Genomic DNA, 16,922 nt, shown 5'->3' on the forward strand with positions numbered 1-16,922 from the left:
AGTTTTGTTGTTTTTTTTTTTTCTTGTTTTTACAGCTTTGACCGAAAGAAATATTTCAATAAAATCATGATATTATTATTATTATTATTATTATTATTATTATATCTAGAAGAATGTTATAAATAAATAATACGAGTTGCGGCATGAGGTAATACTTGTATAAATAAGTCGTTATTTCACATTTTACCCCATGATAGATATACGTGCATTATACAAAATATATGTAATATTTGGATAATAAGATAAACGGTAATGATCATATTAAGAAAAAAAATTTTGTTAAGGATTCTCGAGCATTTACGTAAAAATTATATAAATTTTATAAAAAATTGAGAAAAGTATTAACCACTAATCAAAAATGTTATCCCGTAAATCTGGACTATGGTCGCTAGTATCGATCGTGCGAACTGGTGAGAACACGTCACACACAATGGACGCTACGGTTTGTATCTTGGTGAGCACGTAACTGTTTATCGTGTATTGCATCACAAGAAAGCAAGTTATGGTGTGCATCCTGTGTCAAATAAATGAAAACCGTTAAATGCGCTTGAATCGATGAGCATTCTTTGGTGAGGTGCGAATTGTGTTAGTGAAGAAAAACGAGTGTCACGTAAGTGTGTACGAGCCACTGAAGGTCTTGTAAAACATCAAGGACTTATCTTCGCAAAACATGAACTTTTCTAAGATTGATGAGGATATATAATCATTTTACATATCCGTAGTGGTGCCAGGACATAGCTAAAACCTGTTTTAATGATGAACTTTTGTAGGCATAGCGTTCGCGCTTTAAAAGACTATATATCGAAACTTTTTCAAAAAACGGGTATATTATGTGTTATGAAATATACAAGAATGTTAAGGACTGTTTATATTATTCGGTAAAAGTAGGGCTAAGCATTTCAGTTGAAAAGATAAATTTAATTACACAAATTTTTACAACCGTTATTTTTATGTTATATACGGACGATTTATGATAATAATCGTGAAACGTCAGTTAAAACAGTATTTTATTACTATAAATTTTAACAAAAGCTAAACCATAGCGCGAAACAATTTTGTTTGTGCATAGTTGGAACAAGAACACTTGTGATAATGGTAGATATAAATTGGAAACTGCTATGGATTATACACGTTCTAATTAAAGTATACGAAGACAATTTTAGTATCAAGAGTTATAAACCAATGCAAGTTTTTGGCCAATGGATTTCTTGAATATAATAAAACATTATAAAAACTACATCTTTTACCACAGTGACTTTAAATTGGATATTATGTGCAATCTTCTGAATCTTCTTATACTAAAAACATTACTGAGTTGTTTGCTACCGTGTAATTATCGTAAGATGTACGAAATCCTTTCAAATATGATATTCTTGTGGGACAAGTACAAGTTTATTTTGTTTAACCAACTAGTAAGCCTTTTTTTATATTTGATTTTCAGAAAATATTTAAAGGTGCCTGCACAACACTGGTCTTACATCTCCTGTATACCTAAAAAGATAGAGCCTGGATGAAGGAATCAATAAAGAACTGATTTTCAAGACTGTATAATATTAGTTAAGATAAACTGGATCGAAGAAGAAGCATGGACAGCAACGCAGATACAGATAATTTAAATCTGAGTTGTGGAGAAAATGATATAGTGGATGAGTTAAAAATTGGAGCTGATGAAACATATGATACACGCAGTGAAGTATCGTCTAGCAGCTCGAATTCAGATTCTAGTCAACCAAGTATAAGTTCCATTTCTACAAAATCATCGCGTGGGGATAACAAGCGGAATCGCAAAAATAAAGGAAAACGTGCTAGATCAAGAGAATCTAAATCTTCCAGTCCAGAAACTAAGCGTGCAAGATCTAAGGACAGCAAAGGACCAGCCAAGAGTTATGATTATGCAACGAAATTGAATTACTTATTTAGAGATGCAAGGTTAGATATTTTTTAAAATATAAATTTTCAATATATTATCGGTTATATCAATATTTAATATTAATAAAAAATAGAAAATTTTTATATATATTATACTAAGAACATGTTATAAATTTTTTTTAGATTTTTCATCATCAAATCTAACAATGCTGAAAATGTGACCCTTTCCAAGGCCAAAGGAGTATGGAGCACACTTCCTCAAAATGAAGCTAATTTAAACCAAGCATATAGAGAATCTCGGAATGTATTGCTTGTTTTTTCTGTAAAAGAATCAGGAAAATTTGCTGGTTTTGCAAGACTCAGCACTGAATCTAGAAGAGATGGAGCACCTATTTCATGGGTATATTACCTTGAATTATAGTAACACTTGTAAGAAAAAAATTATCAATATTTTATATCTATAATAGGTAAATGTTTTCGTCTTTAGGTTTTACCTCCTGGCTTATCTGCAAAAGCATTGGGTGGTGTATTCAAAGTAGATTGGATATGTAGAAAAGAATTACCATTTACAGCAACATTGCATTTGTATAATCCTTGGAATGATGGCAAGCAAGTTAAAATTGGTCGTGACGGTCAAGAGATTGAGCCTCGCGTTGCAGAAGAATTGTGCAGATTATTTCCTGAAGATGAAGGTAAATCTTGAAAATTAATTTTATTTATAATATCTAATTCTTCTTTATATAAAAATTCCATGTTTTGCAGGGATAGAAATGACCCCAATCTTAAGAAAGTCTAAAGAAGCAGCTAAACATATTATTAAATCTACACGTTCATATAGAGATAGTAGACCTATTAGTAATAATAGTAGGTTTTTACGTACTCGAGGTAGAGGACGTAGACTTTTCCTGACATCAAGATCACGATTAGCTTCTTTAGCTAGAGGATCGCATTTGTCCAGTGGAGAACATAGAGGTTCAAGGGATCATCATCATCGATATACCAGTTGGTTTAATAGAGGAGATTCGCCTTATTCAAAGTATGATGACAATCATAGTTACATTTTCTATAAGTTGTATATTATTTAAATGACAGAAAGATATAACTAATTGAATGAAACTAATTTTTTAGAGGATATGGTAACACTGGTTTGGGCGTAGCTGCTGCTGCTGAAGCTTATGTTGCAGATTATATGCGTACTATGCAGCATCAATTACCTCCATTACCACCTTACGCTGCACCACATCCATATGATTCTTTACCTCCACCACCACCACCCCCAAGATATTATGATGGCTTGCCGCTACCACCCGACTATACCGCAGCTGCTTCGGCGCTTGAAAAACGCAGTTATGAACGAAGTGTAGATGAATTTTTATGGAGAACAGCAAGTCGTCATAACCGGCATAGTGACCATCGATCATCTCGTGATCACCACCATAGATACAGAGATCGCAGATAAATCACATTTTAAATATTTTATTAAGTATACACATACATATTAATTTGTCGATTTATACACAATTTAACTATCAATTATCCTTACGAACGAGCAATAGTATGCATTGATTTTATAAAAAAGATTTGTCTAGGCATAGAGACTTATTTAAGTCTGCTATTATATACACTTAGATATTATATAAGCATTTTTTATTACTTTTATACTACTACGTTTTAGTTCCTTCTTTTTATGACAAAAAAAAAAATATGTAACTGAGTGTTAACTTCGTAACATTTATCCAACTATTCTACTAATCTATGCTATAACTTTAAAAATAATATTAATGTAAAAATTCTTTTTAGTTCTTTGAATAATCTATAAAAATGGTGTCGGAAGTGTACTCTAAATATAATGTACGATAAGTATCATTGCTGTCTAACGTGAATACCCTCTCTTTTTTTCTTATGTTATTTCTTTAGTCTTTTATATAGTAATTAATATCAATATCTATCCCGAATATAAGCGAGTGTATGCAATATTATAAATGTATATAATTCTCAAACTATTAAGATGATTTTATCTAATCATATAATAGAATTGCATTATATACGTTAATCAGAACATTGTCTTAACATAATTAATATTTTTGTAGAAATAGATATCAGATATAAGAAAACATTTTTAAAAAGAAATTAACAAATATTGAGGATATTCACATTAGATGATATTATCAACTTAAACCTATATTCTTTTGAATCTTATTGGATATGGAATTCAAATTATACCTATATATAGGCTTTACATTATTTTAGCAAAGTAAGATCTTTATATGTGAAATCTTGACTGTAACTTTGATATACTACATGTTTTTACGGTATACATATATGTAACATTTATAGTCAATTTCATAAGTCGATATGTTGGCTTAATAGAAGACACTGCCATAAATAAAAACATAGATTAACAGGGCAATGGAATAAAATTTAAATACACAATAGGGATATATGTATGTGCAAAAGATTTCATATTCTTTTAATTCAATATAAATAATTTTTTCGAAAATTAATATGTTGAACATTAACATATGAATTAGTATTATATCATATTAATCTAAATTAAATTTTAAGTAAAAATGATATATATTAGTTAATGATTATATATTTAACTGAAATTTATGTTTATATTTTGTTCTGCATTTGCACTTGTAGATTTATGTGTGTGTTTCTCAGTGCTTTTGCATAGTAAATATAACAAAAAAAAGAACGACTTGTGAATTATTTCAACTTCCCTATCCTTTCTATATCAAAATAAATAATTCGATTAAAGAGATCAATCTATAAATACAAATGCTTTCTAAATATTTTTTATATCTTTATAAATATTTTTATTTATATTGGACTTCATCATTTAACATTATTGTGTTATGAAATTTAATAAATAAAAAAGGCTATAATTAATTATAAATGATAAAGCGTAAAATCAAAACTAAAAGATAAGTATTATCTATTGGACACTCCTACTGTGTTTTTGTTCAAAACGGATGTATATAATCATCGTGGTAAAGAATTGTAAGCGATGAAAATCACATCATCAAAATGTCACTGAAGCTACAGTTCATTAAATGCATCTTTTGTGTGATTTTATATCTATTAACATGTTTACTTTTCTTACAATTAAAAGCTAAACTAAATTTAATAAAACATATCTATATTGAAGAAAGTAATAAAATAAAAAAAATAGATCTTTCTTCAACAATGTTTCCATACAATAAAACATCTGTTAATTCGAATATAAAACTATCACGATGTGATAGGGTAAAACTTGAATCAAATTATCAGCAGGTAAGTACATTAAAATATAGGATATAATTGTGATTATGTATTTGTACAAAATAAATTGTACATGTTAAATTTTTTATTGCTTCAAACAGGAAAATGGATTATTACTTAAACAAATATCAAATACATGTGTAAAATATAATTTGAAAACTCCATTAGTAAAAAAACATTTCTTATATAGTCCTAAACATAAATCATTATATTGTTGGATCAGGAAGGTTGCATCTACTAGTTTTACAACATTATTCTCTAATATACAAGAACATAGGTTTCTTAAAAGCTATTACAATTTATTTATCTCTATACTGTCTTGTTTATTAAATTAAATATTATAATTTATATGACATTTTTAGAAATATGAACTCTTTAACACCTCATAGTTCAAAAGAGTTACAACATTTGACTAATGATTCAAATATATTTAAATTATTAGTTGTAAGACATCCATTTGAAAGGCTTGTTTCATCATATAGGTAATTTTTTTATGTTTTATTAATAGAATATTTTAATATTTTCTTTTTCCATATAAGAATACAATGTTTATAGAGATCGAATAGAAGATAATACAAAATATACTGATCAAGCTTGGATATATACCAAAAAAATATATCATTTTACAAGACCAAATTTATTTCGTTCTAATAAAACAACTGGTAGTTTCTTCCAAAAAATATTTACACGTGATAAAAGGTATATTTATAGCATTAAGATTATAACGAAATTACAAAAATTATATTATCATTAATTAATAATTAATTTATGTTTTACAGATTACAAATAGTACCTACATTTAAAGAATTTATAGAATGGCTATTACAGGAATCGCCTGAACATGATGATGTACATTGGAATCAATATTATACCCATTGTGCTCTTTGTAATATAAATTATAGTTTTATTTTAAAATTAGATCACTATACTTTTGATCAGATTAATTACATTTTTTCCAAATTTGGGATAGATAAAAACAACATGGATTTACCAAATTTGGAACAAAGTAAAGGAGGATGTACTGATTTCAAACTGACTTGTAAATATTTTCAAAATTTGACACATAACACTATTCTAAAATTACATGAAAGATATAAAATAGATTTTGAAATGTATAATTATGATTTGGATAAGTACTTGCTATGTTAATTAGAAATTACTAAGATATAAGAATCAAAATATGCAAAAAATATTTATTTCTTATACATTTTTTTAATTATGAATACAAGAATCATTCTACATTTTACGATGCAAATACAAAAATGAAGATAGACAAGAAATGATCTAAAAGATTAATTAATTTAACTTCTATGTTATAAATATTAACAAAACAACACGTAATCGTTCATTTAGATATTTAAGTTAACTAAAATGTATGAATAGAATTATGTTTTTATAAATTTTAGAAAATTAAATGACTTTCTTTATATTTGAACATATACACATATGTTATTGATTGATTTTTGACATCTAGTTGTATATAAATTCGACACATTATTCAACCTTACTTCTATATATTTTAAATAAAATATAAAAAAGAAAATTGATATTTACCTATTACTGTGATTATGTTCATTTATCTTACGACATATCTTATCATTACGAACTCTTTTTATATATTTCTTTTAAGTTGTCTCAGTACCTTCATCATACACAATCATACAATCATCATCCGTGGAAGACTTACACTTTGTTGTGCATGATGTTTTCTTTTCGGCAGAAACATCAGTTGCATTATCTTCTATGATAGAAACATCTTCACCATTATTAACATCCAATTTTCGCTTTTTTAGGAGGATATCATTTTCGGTTATATCAATTTTGCGTTTCTTAACTGTATCTGCATATAATGCAGGATTAACTTCTGTTTCTACAATCATTATAGAATCTTCAGATGAGTTCTCAATCTGTAAAAAATATTTTTATTAATAAAATATAATTCAATAGTAAAATATAATAAAAATAATATCAACATTATATATACCTATTCTTGTAATTCTTTCTCTCTCTTTCTCTCTTTCTTTCTTTCTTATAATGTATTTCTAAAAACAAAATATATGTTAAACTTGCCTTGCCATTTGAAGTCGATGGTTTTTCAGAATCATTATTTTCTTCTTTTGGCATAAGATCTTCTTCGTTTGCTAGTATCAGAAACTCTGGACTTTCATCCTTTATAGAAGGTCGTTCTCGATGCATTATTGTGATAGTTAATGAATAATTTTGATGAAAATCATCGACTTTTAAAATTGTACCATCTTTTATTCCAAATTCTTCTAGAATTTTATTATTGTTTTCTTCAGTCTCCCCTTCTTCACTACTAATAACGACTATACCTTTGCCATCTATTATAACATCCGGAGCAATCATATTAAGTCTACTTTTTAATACTAACTCATCAAGTTCTCTAATTGTCATTTTGGATGTATCTGCAGCTAATACAGCTTGCGGCGTAGGAGCACACACGTAACATTTAGGATTCGGAGGATTAACATTTTTTTCTGGTACTAATAATTGATTTCTATGGTTCATTTTTAAACGCAAGTATACTGATCTACATTCTTTTAATTTATTTTCAAGAATATAAAATGCATGTAGAACAACTAATCCAGCAATGATGGCATTTGTAGTTGCTATTGCTGGAATTATATTTCCTGCCATTGCTATAAAAAAACAATTAGTAATATAAAAATTAGATAATTTTATATGCTACATAATATTTTACAATATTATATTGTAACATTTCCAAGCAATTTTCTTAATACTTACACTTGATATCAAATCTTGTCTTTTGTGGTATTCCAAAAATATAAGCTCGAATATTAGCACACGCTGCAACAAAATCCATAGCATGTTGATCATCTTTATCCCATATGAGATGATTATTTGGTGTTGTTTCTTGATTAGATTTTAAGCTTTTGCTTAAATTATTTATGGCTTCAGCAAAAATAGTTCCACATTTAGCAATACTCCAACGTTGTTGATCTTTTAGTCCAGGCTCAGATATTTCTTTACTGGATCCAGGTACTAAAGAAATAAAAAATTATATTAAAAACCATGAAATAAATAAATAATTTTGTTGATACATTTTCCTAACCTCCATCAGGTAAATTTGACCAATCTAAAGGTATAGGAGGCCTTCTTTTTTTCCATAAATTTTCCATACTAAGTAGGTATTTAATATCATCATGAAAAAATTTTGTAAATAATTTTTTGGAATCATAGTCACATGATTGTGCCCAAGATCGTGTTGAGACACGATCAACATTTCCTTTACTACTTGATTCTGTTTCTAAACTAACTTGTGCAGCTGTATCTACAATAATAAATTAATTTATACAACTGTTAACAAATTAAAATTTCTTTTCGTTTCGGTTATTGAAATATAAAATATTTACCAGTAGCTTCAGGATCTGCAGTATCTGGTGAAACATCTTGATCAGGATCTTCTTCGCCAAATAACTGACTAATAATCATAATTATATTAATATTAGATATAAATCGTACAAGACCTTTTTTGATTTGTTTATCAATCAAATAATACATACTTAAAAAGATGCTTTGCCCATACAATACAATGTATTGGTTCACTGGGTGTATTACGTATTGTACACCCTGGAAATGTTTTCTGTGCTGCTTTAGGAGTACATTCATAACATTGACTTAAACCTTTCTTAATCAGTTCTACCTGTCCTTCATAACCTGCTGTTCCAGATTCTATTAATGGTACGTCTGCGGCCAAACACATACGGTTTACATGATTTCTTGCTGCTCTATTATCAAGAGCATTCATAACTAAAGAGAATTTTTTAAAGAAGGATAATCCAAATTCTGATCTATAAATATATGACATTTATTTAATTTACAATTGTATAATTATAAATTATAATATGAACAAAAAATAAAAAAAATCTCTTAAAGGTACTTACGAAGTAATACTATCATGATAATGAATTATTTTGGCATTAGGGTTAAAAGTTAAAGCGGTTTCTTTTGCTACTTCGGCTTTAGATTTTCCCACGTGTTTTTTTTGAAATAAAAATTGTCTATTTAAATTACTTACATCAATAGTATCCAAATCAATCTGCAAAAAGAATAAATAATATAAGAAATAATTTGACATACATCGAATAGAATTTTATAATCGATTAAGGAGAAAAATAAACAATCTTTACGAAATGCCGATAGGAGAAAGTGTGGTTATAGCACGTTCATATATTCTATAAATATTGTCGGACTTACAATTTCAATATCACTAAAACCAGTCATTACAAGATTTTTCAAGATTTCGCAACCGATTCCTCCTGCACCAACCACAAGAACTTTACTTTTAAGAATAGCATTTTGCAAATTTTCGCGGAAAACTCCGTAGATATTCGCCGCCATTTTTCACGCTAAGTGTTATGCGTATATACATATAGAATATAGATAACTAACCTACAATCAAACGCTTGCGTGGTACAACAATAAAAACATGGCTACCATTCAACCAATCAGAAACTAACAGGATTGGACAAACAATATATTCATGAAATTCAACTAAGGGAACGAGGATTTTTTATTATTTAAGATAATTTATTATTTTTCATTCGAAACATGAATAACTTCGGTAATAAATATAGACAAAATATGAATTACAAGAGCAAACTGGAAACGCTATTCCCATCATACGACTATTATATCGGTGTATAAGCTTGTTTGGTTATATCTCTCAAAGCATATGAAAAATGCAGAAATATGCAGCCATTCGCCCGGTAATACTTGAGTTACATACTTTAGATTTAGATTTCTATACATCTCAAGTATTACCGACCCAGGTCCCACCGCGTGGAGGTAGCTGCATCAGGGGACCCACGAGCTAACGGGGACTCTACTCTCTAAGATCCGCGAGACCGGCGTGAACAAATAATCGCCGAACAAATAAAACGAAGTCCCCGGTAGGACTTTTAATCGCGCTCGGACAATCACGTGAATGTCCGAATGACTCTACTATAAAATACGCATTACCGGCGTAATTTTATCTATATATCAAGCAAATAAATCTAAGTCCACGGTAGGACACTTAATTCGCGCCCGAACACTCACTTGGTGTTAGTACAACGGTAACTCTACTCTACAATACGCGTTCCCGGCGTTCGCGAGGTAACATGAGCGAACAGAGACATCGAGTCCGCAACGGTATCCTACTAGGGATGACGTTGAGGCCGTCAGCCTCGGATGCCCACATCCCGCCTTTAAGCACGACCGTCCGTGCCTTTCGCATTTCGAACATTAAAACGAAGTCCACGGTAGGACCTTTAATCGCGCCCGAACACTCACGTGAGTGTTAGAACAACGATGACTCTACTCTAATTCGCGGTCCCGCGGGGTTGCATGCACCTCACCATGGACTCAGGTGACTATAGATATAAGGTGGGTCAGTCAACGGACTGAACATCCTTACAAATAGCCATAGACCATCCTCCTCAGTAGCACATAGACCGTCTCACTCTACAGTCATCCGATGACCGTATCACGACCGGTCATTTATTCGTTTTTAGCAATCAAACGAAGTCCATTATCGTAGGACTTTTAATCGCGCCCGGGAACACCACACCTGTGCCCGCCGACACACGCGCAAATGTTCTTTCTATCTTACCCGTATTCGCGTCTAACAATGGATTATGAACCGAACCATTCGACGATACATCGGACCTTTGTCGATATATCGAAAACCGTGATGAAGTGAAGAAGAAGAAAAGGAAGCCGGAACGTGCGCGCATGTTAAAACGACAGAACTCGGAAAGAAGGAGAGAATATACCCGTATTCCGCGCGGATATAGTGAGATTCATGAAGAAGAGGAAAAGAAGAAGAGAAAGAGAAGAAATGGAGAAGAAAGAGAGAAGAGAAGAAAGCCAGAACGTGTGCACACGTGAAAAGGATGGAGTAAAAAAGAAAAGAAAGCAAAGAATATACGTAAGATGCAATGGAACACGTGCACGTGTGGAAAAGATGAAATTGGGAAGAAAAGATGGACATAGAAGATCGGTGCACCCGACGAAAACCAGAGTACAAAAATCCAGCTCGATTCTTCGGTACAGAAAGAAGGAGACCCGCACAGAAGCCCACGCCCAAGGGCCCATCCCAAGGGACCCACCCGAGAGAAACTATAATAATTAATCTCGAATAATTATTATATAGGTATGCGTTTCAATAAGTAGAAGTGACGGTGCATTTATTGCTGAATACACAGAAGATGTAAGAAAGAATTGAAAGTGCACGTAGTCGATGGAAAAGATCTTGGAAAAATGTTTAAATATGCAGCCATTCGCTCGGAAATACTTGCAGCCTATAAAATTCCGAGATAACACAAGTAATTCCGACCCAGGTCCTACCGCGAGGAGGTTGCTGCTTCTGAGGACCCACGGGCTAACGGAGACTCTACTCTAAAATCCACGATCCGAGATGCCTTTCCGCTTCGGGAGCTTCGGGCTTCTCAGCAAACTGGAGATGTATAAAACCCCGCTTACAGATTGCTCCACTGTCCACACCGTCGGCTTCAGACATCTCGAGACACGACCGGTCGTGTCTATTTCGATTTAAAAAATCAAAGCGAAGTCCTCGGTAGGACTTAATCTCGCGCTCGCGAACACCCACGCGTGTGCCGGCCGTCACACGCGTGAGTGTTTTCCCTATCATTCGCGTACGGAAGCAAGGAGACATACCCTTCCTGCATATAACAAACGTTATATGCAGAGAGGTTCCTTTAACTTCCGTGTAAAAATCCCACGATGATCCGTCCCTCGATCACCTAATCTGAAACAGAAGAAGAATAGAAGTAGAGATAAAATAAAAGCAAACATTAAAGAGATATTAAAAATTAAACAGAAAAGCAAAAATTAAAAAGTACATTAAAATTAAATATGAAAGCAAAAATTAAAAAGTTAATAAATGTTAGATATAAGAGTAAACATTATATGGAAAATTATATGCAAAAAGACATTTATATTTAATAACTTCCCTGTAAAAATTTAATTTCACGATGATCCTTCCTCGATGATCCGTTCCTCGATGTTCTGTTCTGAAACATAAAAAAAAACATTAGAAAAATGTAAAGAAATACAAAGAAAAGAGGAAAAGAAAAGAAGAAAAGAAAAATAGAGAATGAAACGAGGAGTATTTGCGTAAATGTGCTTGAGAGAAATAGAATTCCGGACGATGAGTGTGCATTCCGTAGAAATCGTTTCACACGACAAAAATTAAAGTACCATAATTGAGTTTGATTTTTTCCTAGTAAAAGAACCAAACCCGCCTAAGGCCCACACCCGAGGGCCCCTCCCAAGGGTCCCACCCGAAACTGATGATTAATAAAAGTGATTCATATAGTAAATAAAAGTATATAATTAATGTAATTATCAAAAGTATACAATTAATAAAAGTATATAAGTAATAAAATTGTATAAGGATAAATACGAATGATAGCTAACATAACTGCGACGGAAAAGCTTTCTGTGCGTTCTGTTAGAAAATTAATCAAAAATTTATTTATATTCCAATTTATTTATCTGTGGAAATATAACTAACAATTTAAAACGTAATCAATTCAACATTTACTTGAACATAGACAGACGAGAGATATTGTAAAAATATAGAAATATGCAGCCATTCGCCCGGTAATACTTGTGTTTTATGATTAAATATATAATTTAGTTACAGATGTTAAGTATTATTAAGATATAGATTTCGATATTTCGCAAGTACTACCGACCCAGGTCCCACCGCGTGGAGGTTGCTGCATCTGGAGACCCGCGGACTAACGGTGACTCTACATTTAACTACTACTACTGCTATCAAGAAAGCAAAGCAACGGGGCGACCTCCACTCCCGACGAATTCAAGCCTCCAAACGCTAAAATTGCAGCCCCATGCGTCTCCGCATTTGGGAACCGACTTACGCATAGCTCAACTATCCAACATCGGAAGCTTCGATCACCGCTTGAGCACGACCGGTCGTGCTTTCGCGACAAACGCCGGAACCCAAAATTGAATCTACCGCAGTCACGATACTTACGCGAGCATTCCGGAAACACTCACGCGAATATGTTGAATGCGTTAGAGCCAATTTAGGACTTAATCGCGCCCGAGAACACCAACGCCTATGCCAGCCGACATAAGCGAGTGTCCTTCTATCTTGCCCGAACGGGAGAAAAGAAATCCTTCTACGCCTGAGGTAGAAAGATTCTTTAAACACCCGTGTAAAAATCTAAATCCCTCCATGGTCCTTGGTCGATGGTCCTGCGGCACGTGGAAATACACGGACTAACGCGGATTCTACTCTAAAATCCGCGATCCGAGATGCCTTTCCGCTTCGGGAGCTTCGGGCTTCGCAGCAAACTGGAGATGTATAAAACCCCGCTTACAGATCGCTCCACCGTCCACTCCGTCGGCTTCAGACATATCGAGACACGACCGGTCGTGTCTATATTTCGATTTCAAAAATCAAAACGTAGTCCTCGGTAGGACTTAATCTCGCGCTCGCGAACACCCATGCACGTGCCGGCCGTCACGCGCGTGAGTGTTTTCCCTATCATTCGCGTACGGAAGCAAGGAGACATACCCTCCCTGCATATAATCAAGATTATATACAGAGAGGTTCCTTTAACTTCCGTGTAAAAATCCCACGATGATCGGTCCCTCGATCACCTAATCTGAAACAGAAAAAGAATAAAAGCAGAGCAGATAATTATATATCAAAATTATATACAAAATTATATACAAAAGACATTTAAACTAGAAAACTCTGCAAAAATCAAATTTTACGATTATATATCCCTCGATGATCTAACCTGAAACAGAAGAAGAATAATAAAAATTATATGCAGAGAGGTTCCATTAACTTGCTTGTAAAAATCCCACGATGATCCATCCCTCGATCACCTAATCTGAAACAGAAAAACAATAAAATAGAGCAGATAATTATATGTCAAAATTATATGCAAAATTATATACAAAAGACATTTAAATTGAAAAATGTAATCTGCAATGTAAAATCTGCAAAAATCTAATTTTACGATTATAGATCCTTCGATGATCGAAAGAAGAGTAAAGAAGAAAGAGGGAAAAGAAAAGACGAGAAGAAAAGAAAAAGAGAAAAAGAGCTCTAAACGATGCCGAGACGGCAGCCCGCCCAAAGGCCCACACCCGAGGGCCCCTCCCAAGGGTCCCACCCGAAACTTATCATTAATAAAAATTAACAAAAGTAGTTAATATAATGAATAATAGGAAATAATTAATATTATTGATCAAAGTATGTAATTAATAAAAGTAAATAAGAGTAAATAGGAACGAAAGAGAATATAAGTGCGATAGAAAAGTTTTCTGTGCGTTCTCTTAGAAAATTAACTTAGAACTTTGATATATTCAATTTATTTATCTGTCGAAATATAACTAACAATTTAAAATGTAATAAATTTAACGTCTAATTGACATTAGACAGGAACAAGACTTTGGAAAAACATTGTAATATGCAGCCATTCGCCCGGTAGTACTTGCGTTATACGATTAAATATACAATTTAGTTCTACATTTTAGATAACATATATAATTTAGACATAGATTTCACTATATCGCAAGTACTACCGACCCAGGTCCCACCACTTGGAGGTCGCTGCATGTAGAGACCCGCGGGCTAACGGGGACTTTACTCTAAAATCCGCGATCCGAGATGCCTTTCCGCTTCGGGAGCTTCGGGCTTCGCAGCAAACTGGAGATGTATAAAACCCCGCTTACAGATTGCTCCACCGTCCACACCGTCGGCTTCAGACATCTCGAGACACGACCGGTCGTGTCTATATTTCGATTTCAAAAATCAAAACGTAGTCCTCGGTAGGACCTAATCTCGCGTCCGCGAACACCCACACGCGTGCCGGCCGTCACGCGCGTGAGTGTTTTCTCTATCATTCGCGTACGGAAGCAAGGAGACATACCCTCCCTGCATATAATGAGAATTATATGCAGAGAGGTTCCATTAACTTCCGTGTAAAGATCCCACGATGATCCGTCACTCGGTCACCTAATCTGAAACGGAAAAAAAATAATAGTAGTGCTAAATATAAGATCAAAAATTAAAAAGATAATGAAAATGAAATATAAAAGCAAATATTAAAAAGATAATAAAAATTAAATGTAAGAACAAAAGTTAAAAAGTTAATAAAACTTAAATATAAAAACAAAAATTAAAAAGTTAATAAAAGTTAAATACAAAAGCAAAAATTAAAAATATAATAGAAATTAAATATAAGAACAAAAATTATATATAAAATTATATGCGAAAACTTCCCTGTAAAAATTTAATTTCACGATGATCGGTCCCTCGACATTCGGTCCCTCAATGATCGAACCTGAAACAGAAAAAGTATGAAACAGAATGAGAAACAGATATAAAGAAAATAGGAAAAGAGTAGATAAACAGAAAAAGGAAAAATGAACGGAAAACTTGCGTATGTACGCATGAGAAAAATAGAATTCCGAACGAAGGGTGTGTATCTCAAAGCTCGGTTCAGTCGAGCAAAACCAGAATATCATAATTGAATTTGATTTTTCTTTCGTAAAAGAACGAAACCCGCCTAAGGCCCACACCCGAGGGCCCCTCCCAAGGGTCCCACCCGAGACTAACAATTAATAAATGTTAATAATAATGATTCATATAGTAAGTAAAAGTATGTAACTAATGTAATTATCAAAAGTATACAATTATTAAGGTATGTAAGTAATAAAAGTAAATCAGGATACATACGAATGATAGCTAACATAAGTATATTCATATAATAGGTAAAAGTATATAATTAATGTAATTATCAAAAGTATACAATTATTAAGATATATAAGTAATAAAAATAAATCAGGACCAATACGGACGATATCTAACATAAGTGGGACGGAAAAGTTTTCTGTGCATTCTCTTAGAAAATTAATTAAAAATTTTGTTATATTGCAATTTATTTATCTGTGGAAATATAACTAATAATGTAGAATGAAAATAATTTAACGTCTAATTGAAATTAGACAGAAAAGATCTTGGAAAAATATTGAAATACGCAGCCATTCGCCCGGTAGTACTTGCGTTTTATAATTACGTATATATCTTAATTACAGATTTTTGATATAATTTAGACATAGATCTTAATCTATCACAAGTACTACCGACCCAGGTCCCACCGCTAGGAGGTTGCTGCGTCTGGGGACCCACGGGCTAACGGGGACTCTACTCTAATATTCGCGTGACCGGCGTGATCAAATAATCGGCGTTCTATAAAACGAAGTCCCCGGTAGGACTTTTAATCGCGCCCGAACACTCCCGGGAGTGTTAGAATAACGGTGACTCTACTCTAAATTCGCGTTCGCGGCGTCCACGTACCAACCGAGACTTCAGGCGGCTAACTGGAGGAGGGTCAGTCCACGCTTACGGATAGCAGATCCATACCACTCGGCAGCACACGAACCGACACACGTCCGGTCATTATTCGGTTTAGCAATCAAACGAAGTCCATTACCGTAGGACTTTTAATCGCGCCCGAGAACACCACGCCTGTGCCCGCCGACACACGACCGAGTATTCTTCCTATCCTACCCGTATTCCGCGCGGATATATCGAGATTCGCGAAGAAAAGGAAAAGACGAAGAGAAAGAAGAATAAAAGAAGAGAAAGAGAAGAAGAGAAGAAGCAAATGAGAAGAGAAGAAACGTGAGAAGGATGAAGCAGAAAAGAAAAGAAAGAAAAGAATATCCGTGAGATGCAATGGAACATAGGC

General features: G+C 32.9%; 3 protein-coding genes across 6 annotated transcripts; 2 read left to right on the forward strand and 1 right to left on the reverse strand.

The window, feature by feature from the left end:
* The first annotated feature begins 12 nt into the window (after positions 1 to 12).
* On the forward strand, positions 13 to 5,381 carry LOC127065030 (YTH domain-containing protein 1). Of its 3 annotated transcripts, none has more exons than XM_050996847.1 (7): positions 13 to 148; positions 1,442 to 1,929; positions 2,053 to 2,269; positions 2,357 to 2,561; positions 2,632 to 2,905; positions 2,998 to 5,148; positions 5,238 to 5,381. In XM_050996847.1, exons 2-6 carry the CDS (start codon positions 1,586 to 1,588, stop codon positions 3,326 to 3,328), a joined length of 1,371 nt encoding a protein of 456 aa, XP_050852804.1. In that variant the 5' UTR covers positions 13 to 148; positions 1,442 to 1,585; the 3' UTR covers positions 3,329 to 5,148; positions 5,238 to 5,381. The 3 variants fall into 3 exon arrangements, with proteins under 3 accessions (XP_050852804.1, XP_050852802.1, XP_050852803.1); XM_050996845.1 differs by lacking the exon at positions 13 to 148 and adding an exon at positions 205 to 1,345; XM_050996846.1 differs by lacking the exon at positions 13 to 148 and adding an exon at positions 205 to 610.
* Positions 5,062 to 6,398, forward strand: LOC127065256 (carbohydrate sulfotransferase 11-like). The gene is made up of 5 exons (XM_050997348.1): positions 5,062 to 5,148; positions 5,238 to 5,413; positions 5,499 to 5,618; positions 5,692 to 5,835; positions 5,916 to 6,398. Exons 1-5 carry the CDS (start codon positions 5,062 to 5,064, stop codon positions 6,283 to 6,285), a joined length of 897 nt encoding a protein of 298 aa, XP_050853305.1. The 3' UTR covers positions 6,286 to 6,398.
* LOC127065026 (SUMO-activating enzyme subunit 2) lies at positions 6,272 to 9,545 on the reverse strand. 2 transcript variants are annotated; one of them, XM_050996832.1, is made up of 8 exons: positions 9,376 to 9,544; positions 9,063 to 9,217; positions 8,682 to 8,969; positions 8,532 to 8,599; positions 8,231 to 8,449; positions 7,903 to 8,160; positions 7,207 to 7,796; positions 6,272 to 7,043 (listed from the first exon to the last, which is right to left on the reverse strand). In XM_050996832.1, the coding sequence occupies exons 1-8, from the start codon at positions 9,517 to 9,519 to the stop codon at positions 6,762 to 6,764; spliced, it is 2,004 nt and encodes a 667-aa protein (XP_050852789.1). In that variant the 5' UTR covers positions 9,520 to 9,544; the 3' UTR covers positions 6,272 to 6,761. The 2 variants fall into 2 exon arrangements, with proteins under 2 accessions (XP_050852789.1, XP_050852792.1); XM_050996835.1 differs by having other exon boundaries at positions 6,869 to 7,043; positions 7,121 to 7,796; positions 9,376 to 9,545.
* Between the last annotated feature and the right edge of the window lie 7,377 nt (positions 9,546 to 16,922).

Source organism: Vespula vulgaris, chromosome 7, assembly GCF_905475345.1.
Source record: "Vespula vulgaris chromosome 7, iyVesVulg1.1, whole genome shotgun sequence".
Taxonomy (NCBI): Eukaryota; Metazoa; Arthropoda; class Insecta; order Hymenoptera; family Vespidae; genus Vespula; species Vespula vulgaris.